Here is a 20,640-nt window from a genome sequence, read left to right as displayed (position 1 = left end):
GAAAAAGAGATCAGATTTGTGGTTATTAGAGGTGGGGGGGGTCGGGAAGGGGGAACTGGATGAAGGTGGTCAAAAGATACAAACTTATAGGTACCAGCGATGTAACATTCAACATGATAAATATAATTAACACTGCTGTATGTTATATATCAAAGTTAACAAAGTAAATCCTAAGGGTTCTCATCACAAGGAAAAACTTTTTTTTCTATTTCTTTAATTTTGTAACTATATGAGATGACAGATGTTCACTGAACTTACCGTGGTAATCATTCCATGGTGTATATAAGTCAAATCATTATGCTATACACCTTAAATGTATATAGTGCTGCATGTCAATTATATCTCAATAAAACTGGAAGAAAAATGCAAATATTCTTTTGACTCAGTAACTCACTTTTATGAAACTACTGAAATTGTGACATAAACATATAAAGACATTTGTACAACACTGAAATCCTATAATAGCAAAAAAAGTACCTAAATGTTAATCAATAGAGGTACATTTAATATAAATTGTGGTACATTCACATAACGGACTATTCAACTAAAAAAGAATGAGGTAACTTTTTATATTGTTATTAAAAAAAAAAAGCTCAAGATATATTTAAGTAAAAAGAAAAATTTACAAATTAACACATACAGTGTGGTTTCTTTTTAATGAAAAAAGTATGTGGGGCTCCCCTGGTGGCACAGTGGTTGAGAATCTGCCTGCCAATGCAGGGGTTCCGGGTTCCAGCCCTGGTCCGGGAAGATCCCACATGCCGTGGAGCAAGTAAGCCTGTGCACCACAACTACTGAGCCTGTGCTCTAGAGCCCGTGAACCACAACTACTGAGCCCACGTGCCACAACTACTGAAGCCCGCGCCTAGAGCCCATGCTCCGCAACAAGAGAAACCACTGCAATGAGAAGCCCGCGTAACGCAACAAAGAGTAGCCCCCGCTTGCCGCAGAGAAAACCTGCACACAGTAACAAAGGCCCAATGCAGCCAAATAAATAAATAAATCTATTTTTTAAAAAAAGTATGTGTATTTATATACACATGCATTAAACAAACTCAAAAGTAAACACAAACACACACAATTAACAGTTACCTCTGGTGAGTAGGATAGAGGAAGAGAAAAGAACTGACTTCTTTAAGTTTCATATACTTCTGTATTCATTAATTCATTTAGCAACCGTTTAAAAATTTCTAGAGTGCCAGGCACTCATGATTTGTACCACTCACTTGGCACACATTAAATGTCTTTTGAGAGAATATTTCATATTTCCGTTTATCCACTGAGCCATAAACATCTTGAAGGCAAGCTCTTACTTCCCCACAGCAACAACCATAACCATGAATGTTTAGAGATGCACACATACATGTAAAAATATTTTTAAAAAGAAATGAACAGGTTGTCAAATTCATGACAGTGGTTATTTCTGAGAAGGGTCAGAGTGCGGAGGGGAATGGGATGGCAGATAGTTTTTAAAAGAGGATTCAGCTTAATAAGTTATATTTTATCTCTAAATTTTTTTTCATAAAGACTCATATATATTAATTGTTTGTATGTTGGATAGGTGTAAATTTTTTTCTTCCAGTCTTTCATTTGCCTTAACTTTGTTTTTTCACCTTTCTTGCATAGATCTTTCAATTTATTTTGCATAGTCAATTTCCTGATGTTTCTTTAATGACTTTTGGATTTTTTTTGGCCTTGCTTAGGAAAAAGAGTACTTTCTTCTCAGATTTTTAAAAACCACTGAGCTCTTACTAGGAGAACATTATCCTAAGTGAAATAAGCCTGTTACAGAAGGACAAATACTATATGATTCCACTTATATGAAGTACCTAAAATAGTCAAACTCACAGAAGCAGAGAGTAGAATCGTGGCTGCCAAGGGCTAGGGGGAAGGGGAAATGAAGAGTTGCTATTCAATGCGTATAGAGTTTCAGTTATGAAAGATAAATAAGTTCTCGAGATCTGATGTACAACATCTTGCCTATAGTTAACAATACTGTATTGTACGCTTAAAAATTTGTTAGAAGAGTAGATCTCACGCTACATGTTTTTACTACCAAAAAATTTTTTTAATCAAAAATTTTCAGCTCCTTAATCATTTGGAATGTATTTCTTGTTATTGTACAAAGTAGGAAATTAACTGAATGTTTTTCCAAATGAATAATCAATGGTCTCAATACAATTTAGTGAATAGTAAATCACTTCCTTATTGATTGAAATACCACCAGTTATCATAAATGGACACTTGAATTCGTAGTGGAAAAAAAAAAAAAAAAGCTTTACCTCTTCAAAAGCATTAACCAGTTTTTACACATCTGAAATCAGTTACACTGGGAATCAACATATTAATCTACTGTCAAATATGGTTTACCTTACACTGAATATCAATATTTATTCCAACCAGTCACAGCCAAAACAAAACAACAACAAAAAAATTAAGTCAACCAATAAAAAACAAGCTAAAATCTTACTTGCATATTCTTTTTAAGTTACTAAGAGAAGTATTCTAAAAAAAATTAATTTTGTTTAGTTCAACTAAGGAATTACAGAGAAGTTTATCAGATCAACAGGTTTAACAAATCACTAAACTGAAAAATGAACAAAATGACAATGAAACTCCAGAAAAAGAACAGATAACACCGGGACTTCCCTGGTGGTGCAGCAGTTAAGAATCCACCTGCCAATGCAGTGGACACAGGTTCGAGCCCTGGTATTGGAAGGTCCCACATGCCGCAGAGCAACTAAGCCCATGCGCCACAACTACTGAGCCCGTGTGCCACAACTACTGAGCCCGTGTGCCACAACTACTGAGCCCATGTGCCACAACTGCTGAAGCCTGCACCCTAGAGTCTGTGCTCCACAAGAAGAAAAGCCACCACAATGAGAAGCCTGCCCACCACAAAAAAAGAGTAGCCCCTGCTCACCACAACTAGAGAAAGCCCACACGCAGCATCAAAGACCCAACGCAGCCAAAACATATATAAATAATAAATCTATATTAAAAAAACAGATAACACCATCATCATTGATTGGGAGTAAGGAAACCTGTGTTCTAATTCTAACCTGAGCAAGTGAATAAACCTCAAGAATTGGCACTATGGTTCTATTTCCAACATTCTATAATTTCTAATTTACTATCTCTAAGATAATTTAAATATCTAATAATAATAGCTACCACCAAAGAAAAGTACATAGTCTTTAGTGAGATGTTATTTCCACCAGTATAGATCATCAATCTAATTTAAATTCATTTTTTCTAGCCATCTTCTGAAAATATAGAAAAATAACTGAGGAACATTTTTCTTTTAAGACTTATTTTCAACCATGTGAAAGTAATTCTTTTTTTTTTTAACTGAAGTATAGTTGATTTACAATGTTGTGCTCGTTTCTGGTGTACAGCAAAGTGATTCAGTTATACATATATATATTCTTTTTCATATTCTTTTCTATTATGGTTTATAACAGGATATTGAATATAGTTCCCTGTGCTCTACAGTAGGACCTTGCTGTTTGTGTATTTTATATATAGTAGTTTGTATCTGCTAAACCTAAACTCCTTATTTATCCCTCCCCACCATCTTTCCCCTTTGGTACCCATAAAATTGTTTTCTATGTCTGTGAGTCTGTTTCTGTTTTGTAAATAAGCTCATTTGTGTCATACTTCAGATTCCACATATAAGTGATAATATAGGATATTTATCTTTCTCTCTTACTTCACTTAGTATGATAATCTCTAGGTCCATCCATGTTGCTGCAAATGACATTATTTCATTCTTTTTTTGTCTGAATAGTATTCCATTGTGTATACATGCCACATCTTCTTTATTTGTTCATCTGCTGATGGGCATTTAGGTGGCTTCCAAGTCTTAGCTATTGAGAATAGTGCTGCTATGAACATTGGGGTGCATGTATCTTTTCCAATTAAGAGTTTTCTCTGGATATATGCCCATAAGTGGGATTACTGAATCATATGGCAACTCTATGTTTAGTTTTTTAAGGAACTTCCGTACTGTTTTCCATAGTGGCTGCTCCAATTTACATTCCCACCAACAGTGTAGGAAGGTTCCCTTTTCTCCACATCCTCTCCAGCTTTTGTTATTTGTAGACTTTTAAATGATGGCCATTCTGACCGGTGTGAAGTGGTACTTCATTGTAGTTCTGATTTGTATTTCTCTAATAATTAGTGATGTTGAGCACCTTTTCAAGTGCTTGTTGGCCATCTGTATGTCTTCTTTGGAGAAATGCCTATTTAGGTCTTCTCCCCATTTTCTGACTGGCTTGTTTTTTTTTTGTTATTGAGTTTTATGAGCTGTTTGTGTATTTTGGAAATTAAGCCCTGTGGGTCATTTGCAAATATTTTCTCCCAGTCTGTAGGCTGTCTTTTCGTTTTATGGTTTCTTTGGTTGTGCAAAAGCTTCTAAGTTTGATTAGGTCCCATTTATTTATTTTTGCTTTTATTTCTATCACCTTGGGAGACTGACCTAAGAAAACACTGGTACAATTTATGTCAGAGAATGTTTGCCTATGTCCTCTTCTAGGCGTTTTATGGCATCATGCCTTATATTTAAGTCTTTAAGCCATTTTGAGTTTATTTTTGTGCATGATATGAGGGAGTGTTCTAACTTCACTGATTTACATGCAGCTGTCCAGTTTTCCCAACATCACTTTCTGAACAGACTGTCTTTTCTCCATTGTATATTCTTGCCCCCTTTGTTTAAGATTGACTGTAGGTATGTGGATTTATTTCTGGGCTCTCGTTTCTGTTCCACTGATCCATATGTCTGTTTTTGTGCCAATACCACTCTGTTTTGATTACTGTAACTTTGTAGTATTGTCTGATGTCTGGGAGAGTTATGCCTCCAGCTTTGTTCTTTTTCCTCAGGATTGCTTTGGCAATTCTGGGTCCCTTTACAGTTTCCTATAAATTTTAGGATTATTTGTTCTAGTTCTGTGAAAAAGGTCATGGGTAATTTGATAAGGATCACATTAAATCTGTAGACTGCTTTGGGAAGTAGGGCCATTTTAACAAAATTGATTCTTCCAAATGGAGAGTATGAGATATCTTTCCATTTCTTTGAATCATTTTCAATTCCTTTATCAATGTTACATAGTTCTCAGCATAGTTTTTCACCTCCTTGATCAGGTTTATTCCTAATTTTTTTTTGATGCAATTTTAAAAGTGACTGTTTTTTTACTTTCCCTGAAAGTTCTTAATTTGCCCTTTAGCTTATTACTCTTTAGAATAACACTTAAGTTTTTCTAATAGACATATCGTTTTTTCAACCATTCCAACATCACTACGACACAACTTCCTGTGTTTACATGCACACACACACTTTAGGATGATTCATTCAACTACAGACCAAATCACTTTCTGCTATAGCTACTTCTGGCTCAACATTTCTAAGCTACTGCTCATTTTTTGGTTATTTCTACAAAGATTAAAGCATGTTTGTTCATTTTTTCTTAACAGACTATTCAAAGTAATTTGATTTCTATTTTTGGTTTTTCAAGTACTCAACCTCATCACATTTAAAACAATTATCAATGAAGTTAATATGTTTGGTCGTTTAAATCAGTGATTATGTGAACAAATTTGAGTCCAGGAAAGGAAGGTGAAGGGAAAAAGAAACAACCATTTAGTAAATATCTATTTGCAACTGTCTAGCACTATTTTTACAAGTTGTAGCTTCCATATAATACAACTTAAAGTTCCCCCAACTGTCACAACATCAGTATGACTGCTTCATAAAAGAATAAAGTGTTTTATTTAAACCTGGCTCTGTTGTTCCTGTTCCCTCTTCAGCTACCAAGTCACTACTTCAGAAAAACACTTTAAATATATCTGTAATCAGCTCTTCATAAAACTATGTTGATCACTATCTAGAATCTACATTTAATGACTGATTTGCCCTAAACCATATTAATAGCCCCTACTTAAAAAAAAAAAAAAAAGCCAAACAGTTCACCTCATTCAATGAAAGTTTTAGTGTATTTTGTAAGAGGAAAATGCTTGTTTTCTCCTGGTTTGGGTTTATAAAGATAATCAGAAGACTAGTCAGGTGAGTGTGAGATAAGTTAATTCCCAATCTAATTACTAAAGTTAACTTCAAAGGCCCCTATTTTTTGAAAGACATTGCCAGGTTCTTATTTATTCCCAAACACATTAGATCCCACAGTCCAAAACTTCTTAGAATATAGTATCTTAGAAGGGGAGGAATGTGGCTTTTTAAAAAACTGATAACGATGAAACAATTTCCCTTAGCAATCCCTGTTTGAACTTAATAAACTGATAGCCATTAATTTCTTCAGAGCTAACACCAGTTTTATGAAAAAAAAATAGTCCCCCTGTATAAAATTATCAAATAGACATGAATCCACACCACCAGGGTACAGAGGAAGTAGCCATCTGTTGTGAACAATAATAAATCTTTTTTCCCCTAACTATGCAGTTCATTTGCACACTCAATTTCCATCTTCCATCATTCAGCCAGGCATGTAATTAAAATATTATTTGTATGTATTTACTACCATAATCTACAGTCAGAAACTTATCCTGGGAAGACAGTATCACTGGCTCAAAGTTCCAAATATCAAATTTTGTTTTTAATTCCGAATTCCTGATCATCAGTTATCCTCATTTCCTATATATGATATTAGCCAATTACTATCCTAAAGTTATAATAAATACAAAACCCCAAAATGTCCATAAATTAATAAGTACTTAAAACACACTTACAGCATTGAAAAATGTAGAGTTTTAAGTTTTTATTCATATCTAAAATGACCCACGTGGGGACTATGTCATCAAACCAAGCAGAATGAGTTCACATCACAATCAGAACTATTAAATTCTTTAAAATAAATACAAACCTCCCTCCTTCCAGATTCCATATACAGTCTTCGAAAAACAAAGAATTATAGAAAGAATTAAAAAAGTCATCTCACCTCCACCATCCTAAGACACTACTGTTAACATTTTACCAAAAAATTTTAGACACTTCACAATATCAAGAGTGCCTATTCCCAGTTTCACTGTGTGTATGTGTGTGTTGTCAAAGTATGTCTATGATTGGTATGTAAACTTTACAAACCCTGGACAAGCTCACTACATCCAGATCTCCCAGCTCAGTTTTTCAGCTTTAAAGATTTCAGCTAAGAGGTTCTCAAACCAAGTAATTCAGAAGTAGAGAACAGGTTCCCCATGAGATGTGGCAATAGAGATACTAAGACAGAATCAGAAAAATCTATGAAGGCATCCTGAGAGTTACGACTACTAGGTATGTGGGATTACAGATGCTATGAAGAACCCGAAAGTGTTGTATTATTTCTGCAGTTGAGCTTAAATTCTAGCAACATAATGTAACTTTAACCTACTCTCAGTTTCTGCATATACGGACGAAACAATGAATGTAATGAAGAAGGGCAAATACTATGAAAACAAGATGAATGACCCCAACTCTGTGGGTAATTTCCTTCACTAGGCACGTGCTTCTTTCTCAGTTACGTAGAAACGCTATAACTTGGCTTAATGTTTAAGCTGCAACAACTTTCTAAGTGTGGCACAAAGGTAATTCAACCAATGATTAAAGGGTAAAACATAAACCGAAGAGTAGGGAGTCATAACAAAACTTCATCTTAATAGCATTTAACTGAAAACTCTCTAAGAGAGTATGGTCTCAGCAAACAGTCTAAAGATAAGGTTACAAATGAAACTCCAGATACATACACCTACACACACACACACATATTCATTCTTAAAAAAATATGTACGAGAAGACAATGAAAATAATACCAACACGCTTATTTCAAGTCATCTTGATCTCAGATGTTATTTATATTCAGTCTCTAGCTCAACTTTAAGTTCCATCAAAGCAAGAAATATATCTGTATAGTAATACCCAAATTCAGACCTCACTTATTTATACTGGTAACTCAAATGATACAGAAAGAGTTTCAGACCATCTCAAAAGTCAGCTTATTTAAAATCTTCTAATTTAGAAATGAGATTAAGAAACAACTGCAGAAAAAAGAATAAGCCACTTTGAAAAAGCTCAGGCTCCTTATCCCTCCCAAACTTAACAAGCAACATTTACTGACTATGGCTATGGTTAAAAATAATAATTAAAAAAATGTAAAGGAAGGTGACAGTCTTCTCCACACTGCTTGTTGTAGACAAGAAAGAACAACTGTTAGTACTAACACTGGACTGTTAAGTGCTGAAAGAGCAGACATGAAATAATGAAATCTTACTCCTTTGGTATCTGAGGCTACTGTATCATCAGTTTCAAGCAAGTAGTTCTTTAAGAACAGAGCCCATCTGTCAATCTCAGGGAATACTTGTATCATAGGGTATACAAGCTTATAAATCACTAGCACTTCAGCACAATCTTTCACTTCAGGAAGAACTTATCGATGATGCTGGCAGAGGCACTTTTACACCTTCCTATATGAAAGGAACGAAGAGATGTAGACAAGGACTAAAAAAACAACTCTGAGAGCAAAATGTGCCCCAATTTTTCTGTGAAAGTTTTATAATTTATAAATAAGCTGAATGTAAGATAACAAAGGATAATCAATATATGCAGAAAAACAAGAAATAAAATGAAACTGACCGAACAATAGCAAAATATTTTCACAGGAGTTAAAAGGATAAGTTTAAAAAAGTAGTAAGAAACAGGGTTCCAAACAAAAAAGGACAAACAAAATTATGGCAGTAGCAAAAAGAAACAACAGTTTTTGGACTTAAGACTCAGAATTACATATTAAGGTCCACAGTAGTTTTAAAAATCCCTGAATATAAAAAAGATTTCCCCTCTCCTCAAAATAACCCAACCTATGATCTCTGGGGAAAATTAAAGCATATTAAGTTGATGGGTAAACTGCCTAATACCGGACTGTTAAAGGATACATAAGTGGAATTATCAAAAAATTTAAGAAAAACACTAATATTTGAAATAAAATAGTTTCAACAACATAATTATAAGAGGCCATATTCATATCTGTCTTAAAGCTGTTTTATCTTCCATTTCTTGCGAAGTAAATGGAAGTTTTGCCCTTGGAAAAGATAAATATGGCATATGTTGAGGTATAAAACTTAAAGGGAACGTGTATATGTGCTCATGAAGATAAATATAAAATGCTCATAGCAGCACTATTCCTGACAGCCAAATACAGAAACAACTCTATATCCATCAGTTGTAGAATGGATAAATTGCAGTTTATTCATACAATGTAATCTTATTCAGCAACAAGAATGAACTATTGCTACAAGCAACAACATGGATGAAACTGACATACAAATATTAAGCAAAATAAGTCAAACAATCAGGAATACATACTAGATGATTATATTTATTTTTTTTGTATGTTATTTTTTTATTATTATTATTATTTTGCGGTACACGGGCCTCTCACTGTTGTGGCCTCTCCTGTTGCGGAGCACAGGCTCCGGACACGCAGGCCCAGCGGCCATGGCTCACGGGCCCAGCCGCTCCGTGGCATGTGAGATCTTCCCAGACCAGAGCACGAACCCGTGTTCCCTGCATCAGCAGGCGGACTCTCAACCACTGTGCCACCAGGGAAGCCCTTATTATTTTTTTTTTAAACATCTTTATTGGAGTATAACTGCTTTACAGTGGTGTGTTAGTTTCTGCTTTATAACAAAATGAATCAGCTATACATACACATATATTAGATGATTACATTTAAAGTTCAAAAACAGGTAAAACTAATTCAAGCAGTTAGAAAGATAAGGTTGGGGGTAGTGAGTGGGAACGCACTGGTGGGGGTGGGGGATACTTCTGGGATGCTGGTAGTTTATTTCTTGATCTAGGTATTACTGATTACACAGATATGTTCACTTTGTGAAAAGTCATCAAGCTGTACATCAGTGATTTGTGTGCACTTGTATACATTCACCAAAACCTTAAGTTGGAAAAAACCAATAGGGTCTTCCCTGGTGGTCCAGTGGTAAAGAATCCGCCATACAATGCAGGGGATGTGGGTTCGATCCCTGGTCAGGGAACTAAGAGCCCACGTGCCCTGGGGCAACTAAGCCTGCGCACCACAACTACTGAGCTTACACGCCTCAACTAGAGAGCCTGCATGCCGAAAACTACAGAGCCCGTGCACCCTGAAGCCCGGGCGCAACAACTAGAGAGAGAAAACCCACATGCCACAACTAGAGAGAGAAGCCCGCGTTCTGCAACTAAAGGTCTCATGTGCCTCAAAGAAGATCCCCCATGCCGCGACTGAGACCCAATGTAGCCAAAAATAAATAAATAAATAAATCTTAAAATAAACTAATAAAAGTTATTTCTACAATTTAAATAACTATATGTAGTTATATATATATAGTACATACACATATAGATATATAAAGTTACATATAGACGGTTTCTAATCAAATGACCATTGTTAATGTAAATGACCCATACATACTGTCACTTGTACCTGCTCAAATTCTTTCTCTTTTCTCCAAATCATCAACTCAAAATTACTCTTTTGGGGGGAAGAAAAAGTGAAACTTTAGACAAATTTTAGGTTCAGAAGTAGTCGATTAGGAAAAATAAATATGTAAGGTAAGTGATTCTCACAAAAATCTTCCACTCTCCCCCTCCTCTGATGAGCTCATTTTGCCTCTGAGGGAGCACTCCTACCCAAAAAGTCTTTCTCCAAATTGCTTATTTCTCCTACTTTTACTGAGCTTAAAATATGAAAATTTGACCAAATAATCAGTTTCTTAAAATGCAAATATATTTCAAAGGATTACAAAGATATCAGTCATTCGCACACAACTGTGACTAGCTGTGTCTACGTTTTTAAATTGAGGCATAGTTGATGTACAGTATTATATAAGTTTCAGGTGTACAACAGTGATTCAAAGTTCTGTGTCTACTTTTAACAAATAACTGTAAATAAGAAATTTCTTCTATATAAAGAAGGAAAATGAGCAATTCCACAATTTCTTTTATAATACAATTGGTCTGCCAAAAATACTAGATTTCAAAATATAGTGTCTTCACCCATCTCCATTTATTTTAAACAAGTCTTGTTTGATCTTCTCTGCCATGATACAAACTTGAGTGACTCCTACTTACCATTGTTGAATTCTACTCACTTCTAATTATCCTTAAAGCCTGTTATTTTTTTCTTTTTTCAAAAAAGTAGATCAATTACTAATGACATATATATACACACCAACCCTCAAAACTATAGCAGGTGACTATGCCTTTCCTTTTCCCCACTCCCTTCCTCCTAAGCGTTAGGAGTCTCATAAAGCCATGTGTTCTTACGCATACATATGTATATATGTATACACATATATACACACATTATATATATATTTATATACTATGGATGCAAGATACAAAATCAATACTTGAGTGCAAAAAGAATTCTCATATCTAAATCCAAGTAGAGTCAGCAAACCAGTAAAGGCTAAACTCATGCAAGTCAGTTATCAACACATGGTACTAAAGAAACCAATGCCAAAGGGTGAATCCACATAGTAGCCAGTTAATTCCACACAAACTTGCAGCAATCAAAGATTCTGACACAACCCAACTCAACCATATGAGTGCTGAGTGTACACTACGGGAAAACTGTGAAACTAAGATTATCACTGTTACCAGAAAAATAATTTTAAAGCACAGTTTCTTACTCCATTTCTATCAGTAGAAATATTTCTAAGCTTTGAGAAAAGAGAAAAGTAGGCTCTCTTCACAAAAAAGATGAATGGCACCTCATCTCTAATGATATGTGAAAGTATACATTAATGTTTTTTGGATTTTTTTTGGGTTTTTTTGGCCACACCACACAGTATGCGGAACTTCCCGGACCAGGGATCGAACCCGTGCCCCCTGCCCTGGAAGCACAGAGTCTTAACCACTGGACCACCAGGGAAGTCCCATTAATGCTTTTTAAGGTTTAGCCACCAGTTGAGGGAATGTTTTCTCCTTTTTTGAACACAGTCATACAATTTTCCATCTGTTAGAAGGGCAGAACACTTGACAACTAGATTTTTAAAAATTGGGAGAATAAACAACTAACTTAAATGATTTGCATTTGCTTTTAACTACGCTATCTTATTTGGGGTGTTTTAAAATAAAAAAATACACAGCGCATTCATTTTCAAAGTAAAGTAAATATTTTCAATATTTGCCTTCAATTACAATAAATTATGTAAAGGAAGTCACTTAGTTTCATTTTTCTATTTTCTAAGGATTAAGTTTAAGCACATTTTTTGTGTTAACCAAACTTATATAAAAACCCAAAGCTATGCATGTAAAGACACCAAGCTATGGTAAGAAAAGGATATTTAGTCTACAAACCTGTCAAAATTCATACTGAAGTCTAATTTAACTCACATTTTTTTCCTTCCTGAAACAGTCCAGTCTATAACTATGAATTAAAAAATGACTTAACACCCTTTATTCATAACTTATGAGTAATTCAAGGGAAATCTACCCTTCTTTGCACAATGAGTGCTTAGTGATCTCATCAACAAACTGGAAAAACATGTGAGCCAATCAGTGCAATCTCATCTGGAGACAAATCTACATGAGGTAAAATTATGATCAGAAAGCTACTCAGAAAACATGAAACCAAATGACTTAACAATCATTGGCATCGGACTACTGTATCTGCCTCCATGGGATAAGACAGGGGACTGATGTGCTGCAAGGGCTAGGTTATTCCTTTCTGTAAAAGTGATGGAGATATTCTGCCAAATGTATTTCAGTATCTTCCCCTGTTTATGGAAAGACCAGGTGATATAAATCAATTTCGAAATTCTCCTCTGCTACTTACCAAGCATATTCACTGCTACGTTAACAGCCATCGTAGAGAATTGCTAAGAGGGACAGTATATAAGAAAAGTGTCTGGCACAGACTCTAGTATGTAAGAAGAAACAGAGTCACTGTTTATTATTATTCCAAATACCCATTTCTTCCATTTTCTTATTCTTTTTTCAAAGAATATTTCAATTCATTAGATATAAGATTAGTGATTTATAATTGCAAATCAGTTTCTCTGAGATTATACCACATCACCCAGACTGCATTTTGGGATATGACGGAAACTCTTTAGCGACTCATACGCATTTTATCTCTTAGGTTTAGTTTTATAAATGGCTGCTTCAATTCCTTACTATTATTTTTAATATTTAAAAGAGCTGCCATTTATTGAGCATCTACCATATGCTAGGTACTTTACTATCTCTTATCTTTACAATTACTGCTAAGACAAGTGTTACTGTCCCTATTTTAAAGATAATAAAGCAAGGCTCAGAGAGGTTACATTGTTTGCCCCATGTCAAATAGCTCACTACTGGTATAGCTAGGATTAGAACCCACATCTAGCTAGCTCTAACTCTGAGCTCTAGCCATCATACTACCCCCAACTGTCTCATCCCTTATATTTTGCTTCTTTATAATTTTATTTTCAGAGGGTAACAACTGCCACTTGGGGGTACCTTGCTTACAACCTCACATATTAAACAGAGTTCTCTGGAAGACAAGAATGTAATTTAAATGACTGATAAATTTTGAGAAATGGAAGGTCTAAAACAGAGTACCCTTCAGAGACCAATGGGACAAGATAGATACAAAATAAGGGTAACTTGTTAGGAATAAAAGAGGGAACAATAAGAGACCTCAAGTTGAAATAACTCATTACTATAGACTGTTTATTTTCAAAATTAAAACAAATAGAAGAAAAAGACTGATAAAATACTCACTAGCCTTGAATTCTGCCAAACTTAAGTTCAAGGGTCCTCACTAACTGGGTCTTTGTTGCCTTACCCGGTAGGTCTCCAAGCTGGTTGGCCTTTCCTCAGGTTTGCCACAATTTCCAGTAATGAAAGAGACAAACAGTATAGGGACAACCCTTAGGCCTTATCAGCAGAACTCTAACAACAGTATTGTCACTATCCCATTTCTATTCCTCAAATAATTTCTAAGTGTTGAGAAACAGGCCACACACACACATGCACACACACATACAGACACAGTTGAGTGGCATCTCTCTTCTAAGGCCATGTAAATATTTTGAAGGTTTAGTCACAAGATGGGAGAGCAGTGACCCACAGTACATAATTCCTAAAAGAGGAAAAATCAGGTTCCTTGTCCAGAACTCTTCTATCTATAAAGTTTGCAGAAGTTCCTCATTCTGTATGCAGTAGGAAGAACCCGAAGGTAAAATAATGGGCTAAAACCCCACAGAAAAGTATAATTAGCACGCATGAATAGAACACTAAGGAGTTTCCTGACTGTTGCATATAATAAATATGTAGCTACATCAGAAATATTTTATGTAATACTATACATACTGAACTACTTCAAAAGTTCACTTAAAAAAAAAAAAAAGACTATAATTCCAGGATAACAGGTGAGATTTTAATCCCACAAATATGGGATTAAAGAGACTGATTACATTTTTACTCTATATAATTATTTCAGACTAGAAGTTAACAGCAAAATCCATTAATATATTGTATTCATTGCATTTCTTGAACTATAAATGATCACAGTTAAAATTTCAGCACTTCAATCTTATGAATTTCCCAATAACTAGAAAATTACACTTATTTTCCAAAACTTCCATATCAAGATTTTCAGAAGTCAAATTCCATCTTTTATTAAAACATAATAAATGAGAAATTAATAGCAGACATAATAATCAATCAATAGACTGATGCCAGGTAGGAGAATTTGGTAGCTGAAGGCAGGTTTAGGAAAGGGACTTTTGAATTTTAAATCACGTGCATTTAATACCTATTCAAAGTAATCAATTTTAACAACTAGAAACTGAAAATGCTCAGAATACATAGCACTTCTGCAGACTTGTAAGCTTTCCTCATACATACTTCTAAAAAAAGACTACCAAATAGACTGCAAGATAAATTCAGCAGAACAAGTTACAAAAACTAAATCCTTTTAGGATTTTAAAAGAAAACGAATATATAAAATCCAACCCCACACTACTTTCAGTTTCACTGAATCTGCAATATATTATCAAAGGGTCCCTATGTGGAACACAAATTATTTTCTACCAGCTTAAAGTGGTATGTGAAATCCTAAACTCAGGATTTTAAATTAACAGCCTAAAAATGCTCATGATTTGTATTCCTTCTTTAGACAGTGGACCATTTCGGGTAAAATGAATGAAGAAAGCATTCCATGAAACACGGAGGCTGATTATTTCTCAATGTGGGGTGTAAGAAAATCTCCCCCAAGCAAGGCTTTGAAAAGTCCTCATAAGATTTCGCTCCATAAGGCTGTTTCTTTCTTCTTTAAACATTGGCCATTTACAAACATTCAAATACAAAGGAGGTGTCAAGGAAGTTTTTAGACTAATTAACATGAGGGCAAAGAAGCAACTAAAAACCAGTTCTGACAGAATTTTTGCTTGAAAAAATACACTATCCTATAACTTTTATTACTATAAAAGCCTTAAGTCCACCCTTTACATGAAATAAGTGATTCTTTTATATAGACTGAAATAACTTAAGTTGCCTTGAAACAGTCTCACTTCAATTCCCTACTTGGAAAGCTGTCTGATGCACTATTATGTAACTCTATCTAAGACTCTAATGCAAGAGTTACATATCCATTAAAAGTTAGTAAAAAGTAAAACATGCACACGCACAACATTAGCTGTAGTTCCTTCATTACCTTGTCAAAATTATGAAACCCAGCATATTTTCAAACAAACAAAAAACCTTTCCTATTTAAACCAGAAATAGTGACACTTTGCATACTCCATAAAACTGTTAAAATGAAAAGCATTCTTCTTGGCTACTAGCTTCTGATCATTATGAGAACTGTACATTTAAAATATAATCAAAATGCCAATTTTCAAAGAATGACATATGTTTTACATAAAACTAGCAAAATCTTTTTTATTTTACTCTTTTAATTCATCTTAATGTTTCATTCATTTTGAGGCCATTTATTTGCCCTCCAAAAGACTCACAGCATTTTCCCTGAAGGCTAATCAGCAAGTTCTTTCCCCCTCTGTGCCAACATAGAATCTCCAGAACAGTTCCTACCAGCAGCAGCAAAGTAACAACCCTACAGTGAATATGATTTACCATTTGGTTGGGCACATACTGAAATTCTGATTCATGAACATCTTAGTCAGTTTATGGATATCAAAGAAAAGAAAAATGACACTCCAGCATGTGACTGCCAACTACCAAGTCACTTTACTTCAAAAGGAAATAGACTTTAGAAGCTAATAATTTCAAACAAATGAAGAAAAGTGACCAAGATATAAGGACCTCAACTAAGTTTGAAAATACACACAAATCGTGAAAAGGAGATTCAGAATTAACATTTAAAACTACACAATGAGACTAAGTTTGGCTGAAAGGATCTGATCCACTGTTAACGTAAATTAACAAATCAGTACATCTTGGAAAAGCTTACTTCTAGCAATAGAATCCGCATTATGATTTCAATCCAGTGTCACTGTTTTCTCAAAAAATAGTCAATTCTATTACATATAGTACCAATTCTGGAAGGAGACTTGAATATTATTTGAATGGAACACAGGAGAACCCTGATATGCAAATGTAAAAGGAAATGCTGAAACTACAAATATTTTTAATTTACAAAAAAATTATAAATGTATCCAAGAATCATTAAAACACATTACCAATAATGTTGCACAAGACCTCTAACTGGCTTGAAACATCACATTCTTTCAAGCAACATATAGAAAACTGCTTTCACAAGGACTATCTGTAGCAGTGACTAGTGAAAACCCTTTAAACTATTTTTTCAGATTATCATCTCCCTCTTCCATTTGTTAAGTATTTTGATCAAGAACAATAAAACAATTTTTAAGGAAAGAATGTATAATTTTAAAAAAGCATTTAATCTTAATTCCCTTAATCAAAGGAGGTGTGACAATCAACGCACATAAAATTAACCTTAATCCGCCAACGAAAACACGCAAAATGTCTCCTAACAATTCTCCTCCTCCTTAAAACAACCGTATACATAAATACGGTACTGACCTCCACCCCCCACTGAGAGCAGCTAATAAAGAGAATAGTTGCATTTGGAGACCAAGGTGCAACACCCCACCTCCTGAACCTCCCCAAATAACCACATCTTCAAAGTAGAACTGAACATTATTTTTGCTAAAGCAAGAATCCAACCCTCCGGAGCCTCAGCCCTTAGACAATGGTGGTTACCAGACAGAGCTGCACAGTTGAGTCCAAATGACACATTTCACTAGGCCTTGGACACAACACACACACACACACACACACACACACACACACAGATATGCACACACACTCTCTCTCCCGAGGGGCCAGTTCTAAGGAAGGGGCGTTCAAATCCCACTGGGAGATGGAGGAGTAACACAGTGGCCTGGGGGTACGCCGGGGCGGGGGTACAGGCGAGAGGGGTGTAGATAGAGCGGAAGGGTAACTGCACTGCACACGAGGGAGGGGGCTGGAAATGGCCGATGGATTCTACATTTACTTAAAGGTCTTGCTTTAACGGGTCCTTCCCCGGGGTTCTGTAACTAAAGCCAAACTGCGCAGCAAACATCGTGGGGTTGGGAGAAGAGAAGCTGCTCCCCCTACCCCGTGACTTAGGGAGGGGGGCGGGGGGAAACAAGTTCCCCGGCCAACACCACCGAGCACTCCGAGTCCCCCTCTCCCCTCCTCCACAGGAAGGGGGAGGCTAACAGAGAAAAGGGGGAAAAACAAGTTCCCCAGCCAGCCCCAACCACCCGATCACTCCCAGCCGCTCCCCCCACCTCCTATTAGAAACGGGAGACCAAACCGTGGAAGACTGCCGAGAAGGGGGAAATCCCACCCTTCGCTCTTCCCCCACCCACCAACAGACTCCTGCGGGGTCCGTGAGCGAGCCGAGAAGCCAGAAGGATGGGTGGGGGGAGAGGGTGCCAAGCCCCCGAAACCAAACAAAGCGCGGCCTGAGCTAGAGCCCGGGCGAGTCGGGAAGCCGCGGCTTTTCCTGCCGGCCGGGGCCCAAGCCGGGCTGACACTGCGGCACCGGGGGACCCGCCTCCGCTCAACCTCCGTCTCCCACCCCCGGGCGCACAGGCCGCCCCCGCCCCGGCTTCCCTTCCCGCGGGTCCCGGTCAGCCGGGCGTCCGACCCGGCGGGCGGCGGGGAGGGAGCGCGGCCTTACCCCGCTCGCCGGCGTTGTTCCGCTCCTGGGGCAGCGGCGGAGGCGGCGGTGGCGGCGGCGGAGGCTGCTGCTGCTGCTGCTGTTGCTGCGGCGGCGGCGGAGGCTGCTGCTGCGGCGGCTGCTGCTGGGGCGGCTGCGGCGGCGGCTGCTGCGGGGGTTGCTGCTGCTGCTGCTGTTGCTGCACCGGGCGCGGCCGCGACACTCGCCTGGGTCTCCGGTTGGCGGCTCGGACGGAGTTCATTTGCCGGGCTGAGGTGGCGGCGTCGGCGGAGGGACACACACACGCACACGCACCGCGAGCTCCGGGGCAGGAGAAGGGGGTGGGGAGAGGGGGGAGGAAGGAAAAGGGGTGAGAGGAAGGGGAGATGGTAAGGGCGGAGGAGCGAGCGAGACCCCGAGTCAAGAGAAAGGCCCGCGGAGACAAACAGAGACCAAGCGAGGCCCGGCGGGCGGGCCTGACGCACGGGGAAGGCCGAGGCCGCCGGGCGGGGCGGCGGCGAGGGACGGAGACAGAAAGACGGGCAGAGCGAGAGAAAGAAAGAAAGGGCGTCCGCCCGCCTGGGGATCCCGAGGCGAAGCGCGGCGTCGGCGGCTGAGGAGACAGACCCCGGTCCCGCCGACTCCCGAGCGGCGTCTCCGGCGGCGGGGGGAGTGGGCGGGCGGGTGAGGAAGGGAGAAGGAGGAGAAGAGAGGGAGAGAAGGGAGGGAGGGAGCAGGGGGCGCCCGGCTCTTTTTTTTTTTTTCTCTTCCTCCCCCCCACACCCCCTGAAAGAGATTTCTGAGAGGAATTTTTTCTCTCTTTCTTCGGCCTCTTCTCTCTCCTCCCCCCCTTCTCTCCTCGGCGAAGGGGAAATGAGTGTGAAGGGAGGAGATAGGGGGAAAAAGAGGCGTCGTCGTAACTCCTCCTTAAAGGAGCCTTTCCTTCTCCTCCTCAGCCCCGTCGCCGCTGCTTCTGCTGCTGCTCCGTGGCAGGAGGAGCCATTGACACCGCCGGAGCCGCCACTCGCCCAGTCGGTCCCTCCCCGCCGCGGGGCTGGCTAGGGGCGCGGGGGAGGGCCGCGGGGCGTCGGGGGAGGGGCGAATGGGCGGGGAAGTCGAGGGGCGGGGATTCCGGCAAAGCAGCCAATGGAAGGCGCTTATACAACCTTCGGGCCAATGGGGCCTCTGCTCTTATCGCCAAGTCCCTTCCTTCAACGCCCTGTTTCCTCTCTCGGGTTTCCTCCCTCCCCAGCCAAGGAGGGGGGAAGGAGGAGAGGGGGAGTGTGGTGGGGCGGGTGATAATGGGGAGGTATCAGGGCATATAATAGAGCGGGGGTTGGGTGAAGAGAGCGCTAGTGCGTAGCGACGATTCTGGGAGAGGAGGTGCTCGGAGGAAAGGGCGGGGGCTGCTGATGTAATGGGGAGAAGTGATTAATCCTTCGGTTCGCCGTTTCAACCTCGGTCCCCCCCGCCCCCCGCTCGATTTTTTAAAGCGGAAAAAAGTAGAGCGAGGTAGCCAATCTTTGTAACTTGGGTTTTTTGTGGTAGGTAGGTCCAAAGTCTGAGCTGTAGGGAGCGCTAGAGATTCTGTGCCCTTTAGTCAAGCTGAGGGTATTTGCAAACCTTGGAGATCCACTTTACCGAGCTTGGAGCTTGGTAACCGAAGTTTGGAGTCGGTTCCTAATCGTAGTCTAAGAGGAGTCACCTAAATCTTGAAAACGTTTTGGTCAATAGGCAATAGACCTTTGGTCAATTTACTTTGGAGACGTGGTCTGTATAATGTTTGGGGAAATAATATGTGAGAAAAGGAGAGAAGTAAATGTGTTGAGGTTGTGTTTAGTTTTCTTTTTTCTTTTTTTTTCTTGATCTCACAAACTCAGAAAAAGAAGAAACCCCAAGGGGAATTACCTTTTGTATCTGTATCTGGTCCCCTCAGCATAATCTCTCCCCAAGGAAAACGTGCTTTTATTCCCTAGCTGCTGTTGAGATGACTGAAAAAGTATCCTTTCTTAATTCTCTCCGCTCTCTTTTGTTTATCACTTTATGGAAATGATAAAACCGGCAGTTTAATGATTCTCTGATTTTCGACCTTTGGGTGATTTCTTTCTCGTTTGAGTTTGATCAGTTGCTGTCTTAGGTTTGAGATGGATGGCTAAGTGGTTACAAAGTACAATAAGGGAAGTAAGGGTGAGGGGGGAAAGTGTGTATTTTGGGAGTGGGGAGAGGGGCAGGGAGAGCCAGTATTATTGTGTAGTGTATTTGAGTTCCGGGTTTGATATGTGCCTCTAGGCAAAATACTTTACCTTTCTAGGTATCAGGGTCCCCTCACCTTTTAATAAGAATTTACTTTGGATTACGCAATCCTGTTTTCAATTTTTTTTAATTCTGTAATTTTGAGATGAGCTCTCTTTGGTCCTGAAAATGGAGAAACTTAGATCTAAGTTTCCTTCTCAAGAAAAAGTTTGAGGAGGGAGACTTAGAAAAC

The 20,640-nt window shown here is 38.6% G+C and overlaps 1 protein-coding gene across 1 annotated transcript in view; it reads right to left on the bottom strand.

Moving 5' to 3' along the window:
* Window positions 1-19,092, bottom strand: part of FBXO11 (F-box protein 11) — a 100,278-nt gene extending 81,186 nt beyond the window's left edge. Inside the window, exon 1 of the mRNA XM_067703043.1 lies at window positions 18,177-19,092. Within this exon, the coding sequence (XP_067559144.1) occupies window positions 18,177-18,417 (241 nt within the window). The 5' untranslated portion in view covers window positions 18,418-19,092. The remainder of the gene's footprint in view (window positions 1-18,176) is intronic.
* Window positions 19,093-20,640: the final 1,548 nt, after the last annotated feature.

The sequence above is a fragment of the Pseudorca crassidens genome, chromosome 14 (assembly GCF_039906515.1).
Source record: "Pseudorca crassidens isolate mPseCra1 chromosome 14, mPseCra1.hap1, whole genome shotgun sequence".
Lineage (NCBI taxonomy): Eukaryota > Metazoa > Chordata > Mammalia > Artiodactyla > Delphinidae > Pseudorca > Pseudorca crassidens.
Note: the sequence above shows the minus strand (reverse complement) of the source record. Positions and strands in the feature narration are given on the sequence as shown.